This window comes from Chrysochloris asiatica, unplaced genomic scaffold (assembly GCF_000296735.1).
Source record: "Chrysochloris asiatica unplaced genomic scaffold, ChrAsi1.0 scaffold00254, whole genome shotgun sequence".
Taxonomy (NCBI): Eukaryota; Metazoa; Chordata; class Mammalia; order Afrosoricida; family Chrysochloridae; genus Chrysochloris; species Chrysochloris asiatica.
Window position 1 is genome coordinate 2,414,058 of NW_006408772.1, and position 3,846 is coordinate 2,417,903.

The 3,846-nt window shown below is 36.5% G+C and overlaps 1 protein-coding gene across 1 annotated transcript; it reads left to right on the top strand.

Moving 5' to 3' along the window:
- Positions 1–475: 475 nt before the first annotated feature.
- Positions 476–1,678, top strand: CABS1 (calcium-binding protein, spermatid-specific 1). The gene has a single exon (XM_006873770.1). It carries the CDS (start codon positions 476–478, stop codon positions 1,676–1,678), a length of 1,203 nt encoding a protein of 400 aa, XP_006873832.1.
- Positions 1,679–3,846: the final 2,168 nt, after the last annotated feature.

Consider the following 3,846-nt stretch of genomic DNA (forward strand, 5'->3'; position numbering starts at 1 on the left):
TCATAGTATTACTTACTTGGACGACAGGAGACTTGGAGCTGATGCTGATAAACTAGTGTCTCCCAGAATTTTATTTACTGATATTAAAGCCATAAAGTACCTGACTGATTCTGCTAGGTTTGTTTCAAATGGCACTAAATATATCTGGAACAGCATGTCCCTTGTAAATAAAAAACATGGTTAATCTCAAGTTCCCTACAACTAAAACATGTTTGCCTATGAAAGTTGATTACATAATCACTAAGGGTTTCATATGGTTTCATCTTATATCAATATTACTCCTGCAACTGGGAACCCAGCCACAGCAATGAAACAATCTTTAAGGACAGCCAGTGTCATTGCCCCTGTGGTTGATGCAACAATTGCCATGATGACCAATGCTTCAAGCACTGTAATGAACACCACCCTGTTGGCTGAGGATGCCACTGGACCCAAGAGAAAGACCTTGTAAGTGTGCATGGTGTCCCTTTACTCTATGGCTGAAGATGGTTCTCCTAAAATTTATTCCCATCGTCCAACAGAAAAGAATAAAACACCAACTGAAGCAACAATTTTCTTTGGGGCTGACAATACTATTCCTAAATCAGAAACAACTATTACTTCAGAAGGAGACCATGTTTCTTCAGTAAATGACTATACACGAGAAAGTGATTTTTCATCTACTACAGGCAACAAACTTACACCTCCAAAGGAAAGACTCGAATCAGAAGATGATGTTGAGACTCGCATTATGAAATCAGTAACCACTGCAGAGAAAGAAATCTCCATTTTTACTGGCAATACAAACTCCATAACCGATGACTCTATTACTGAAATTTCTTTTTCAGAAAAAATTGGTAATATGTCATCACCACTTGCTACTATTTCTTTAATAGATTTTTCAAGTAACCTAGCAGAAGAAGATACTCTCTTGGATACAATATTCCCAGGAGATGAAGATGTCTTGATAACTTCTAAAGTCTTTGGCACACTTAAGAAAAGTACCATCTCCAGTACTGACACCGCTACATCTTCTGGTAAGAAGGATGCACCTGATATTACCAATCCTCGCTTCTCAGACAAATCCAATGCTGATAGTATCCGAGTCACTGACTCATTTTTCCCTAAGGTTGAAATCTCTTCCTCTACTGAAAAAAATAACACCACCATTTCAGACATAACTGACCATTCAGAAGAGAAAATAACTGAAACTGACCTAATTCTTTCAGAGGAGGATCCCAATGCTGCAGCTAATTTAACTGATGCTGGTGAGGAGAACTTCATCACTGTATTTGAACTCTCAGCCTCTGCTGAAAGAGACAAAGATAACCCAGATGATATTCCACTAACAGATGAAGATTCTAGCGATAGCATCAATATTTGGGTGGAAAGAGATAGTTCAAATGAAGCAGAAACTAATTCTGTTTTGCTTACTGCTGTAGAATCAAGATACGACTTCATTGTCCCCACATCAGTAGCTATGAACCCCGTGGATGACTCACCTACTACAACAATGAAAGATACAGATGATAGAACTGAATCTGTAGCTAAGGTCAATGAGCCATCTTCTGAAACTACCTCCATACTTGATGGACCAATCCCCATACTAGATGCTTCAAATCACTTGGAAGACACCTTTACAACTGAAATGGATCTCTTTACACTTCTGGGGGAAGATCTAGATGGGTTCATGATTTGAAAGCAAAACAAAGGATACCACATAGAATACTTTAGTAGCAAAGCCAGCTAGTCTTAACATCTAAGAAGTTCATCCAGCAAGCAAAACTCTAAAAGATAATGAAGAAAATGAGCATTTTAAGGCAAGTACTAGACTTAGAAAATTCAGACACTTGACAAATAGAAATCATATAGCAGAATATATTTACGAAAACTTTACAAACTAAACAGTATAAGTAAGAGTTCTAGTATCAACATCTCATTAAGTTATCTAACAGTTATTAATTTTAATGTAAAATGTGCAATTCTAGTCAAGGGATTTGAACAGAGAGCAATAAAACTCACTTCTTGCTGAAATAAATGATGTACAACACTTAAAGCAATCCTAAATGGCATTTTTTAGTGAGAGTTAAGGAAATAGAAAGAATCTGATAACATACTTTTTAAAATCATGAGAAAATAAGAATACTTTCTAAAGTGAATTCACTGATGCTAAACAGATATTGTTTCATTAGTATGCAACTGATTCTCTTCTATTAAAAATATATGCATGACTCTTACTTATAAAAAATTAAGTAATGAGTGCCCATATGTCAGATATATATGTTATAAACCAATAAAAAAGTTTATTGGTTCATGGTGAATGTAAACTAAGATAAAATAATGTTTAACAAACATGTACATTTGTCAAAAATCATTAAATGTAGGCATATGAGTCAAGTTAGTTTTCTTTTAAAATTCCTTTCCTGAATTTTTGTCAATTTTTTTGCAGGTCTTAAATACTGAATCTCCCACTCTTCTTATGATTTGGGTTAGCTCTTCAAGGACATACATCTTCATTCTTTTCTGACACAGACTTTTTAAATGGGTCTGCTTGCACTTTGCTGATTTATCTTAATAAATCTTTTAAGAGCAACTGATTTACTACGTGTGCGTATGTTTAATGTTCTAGCATAGAATTCTCACATTAGAAGAGATAAGCTGTTGTTGAGTGTCAATGCATCGGACTCATAGCGACCCTGCATAGAGATTCCGAGGATCAGATGGTGGGTTTGAACCACCAACCTTGGGGCTAGCAGTCCAATTCTTATCCTATGGCAACACCCAAGTGTTTCAGAAAAGATGTAGGTAAAATTAAAATCCGTTATTTATTTAAATGATGTATGTTGTTGTGTGCCACAGAGTCATTTCTGACCCATAGGGTTTTCAACAGAGGTTGGTGTGTTTAAACTGCCAACCTTGAAGTTAACACAATTAGGAGTCCAGTGCCATATAGAAATTCACTATATTATAAGAAAGAGAGGGAAAGAAAAAAAAAGTATGAATGTTGTTGTTGTTAAGTACCATCGAATCAGTTGACTCCTAGGAACAGCTGATAGGCTTGAACTGTCAGCCTTATGGTTCACAGTCCTGTGATTATCCTAGAGCACCACACTGTAAATGGTATATTTCAAAGAAGTGAGAAGTAGGATTTGTTTTTGTTAGGTGCTGTAGAATCAGATCCAACTCATAACAATCTTATGTATAAGAGTATAAAACATTGCTGCTCAGTGCTGTGCCAACTTCATGATCATTGGTATGATTGAGTTTGCATCTGTTGTGTGGCTGTTGTGTCGATCCATCTCAGGGAGCAGTTTGCTGGGGTTTTCTGACTCTGTATTTTACCAAGCAGATAGACTGGAATAAACACATTTTTTTTTTCTTTAAGTTTTTATTGTGGATTGAGTGAAAGTTTACAGATCATCAGTTTTACATTCAACAAATCATACAACTTGTTTCATCACAATGATTAAAATCCCCTCCATGGCCCATCAGTTATTCTCTCTATTGACTTTAGCTCTTTTTTCTTTAAAACACTCAGGCATATATAATAATTTATACCACCAAAGGGCACATTCTGCAAGTCTTCCTCCTGGCCACTATGTCTCTCTCTCTCTCTTTTTTTAAATGTTTAATTGTGAATTCTGTAATAGTTTACATGGGAGAATATTAGCTTTACATTCACCCTATCATATATTGTTTCATTGCTACGGCTACAATCCCCTCCATGCATCATCAACCAACCAAGCCTGCCCCCTGGTCGTCAACACACAGCCCCTCTTCTGGATCTAGAGACCCCAGCCACTCCATCTCTCCATGACGTCTTCTTTGCCTCCATCTCTGTGGTCACTGCTTCTCTGGGTAGTGTCC

Bases quoted from the DNA above. Each gene is read 5' to 3' on its own strand.
- CABS1 (XM_006873770.1), top strand. From the start codon at position 476: ATGGCTGAAGATGGTTCTCCTAAAATTTATTCCCATCGTCCAACAGAA.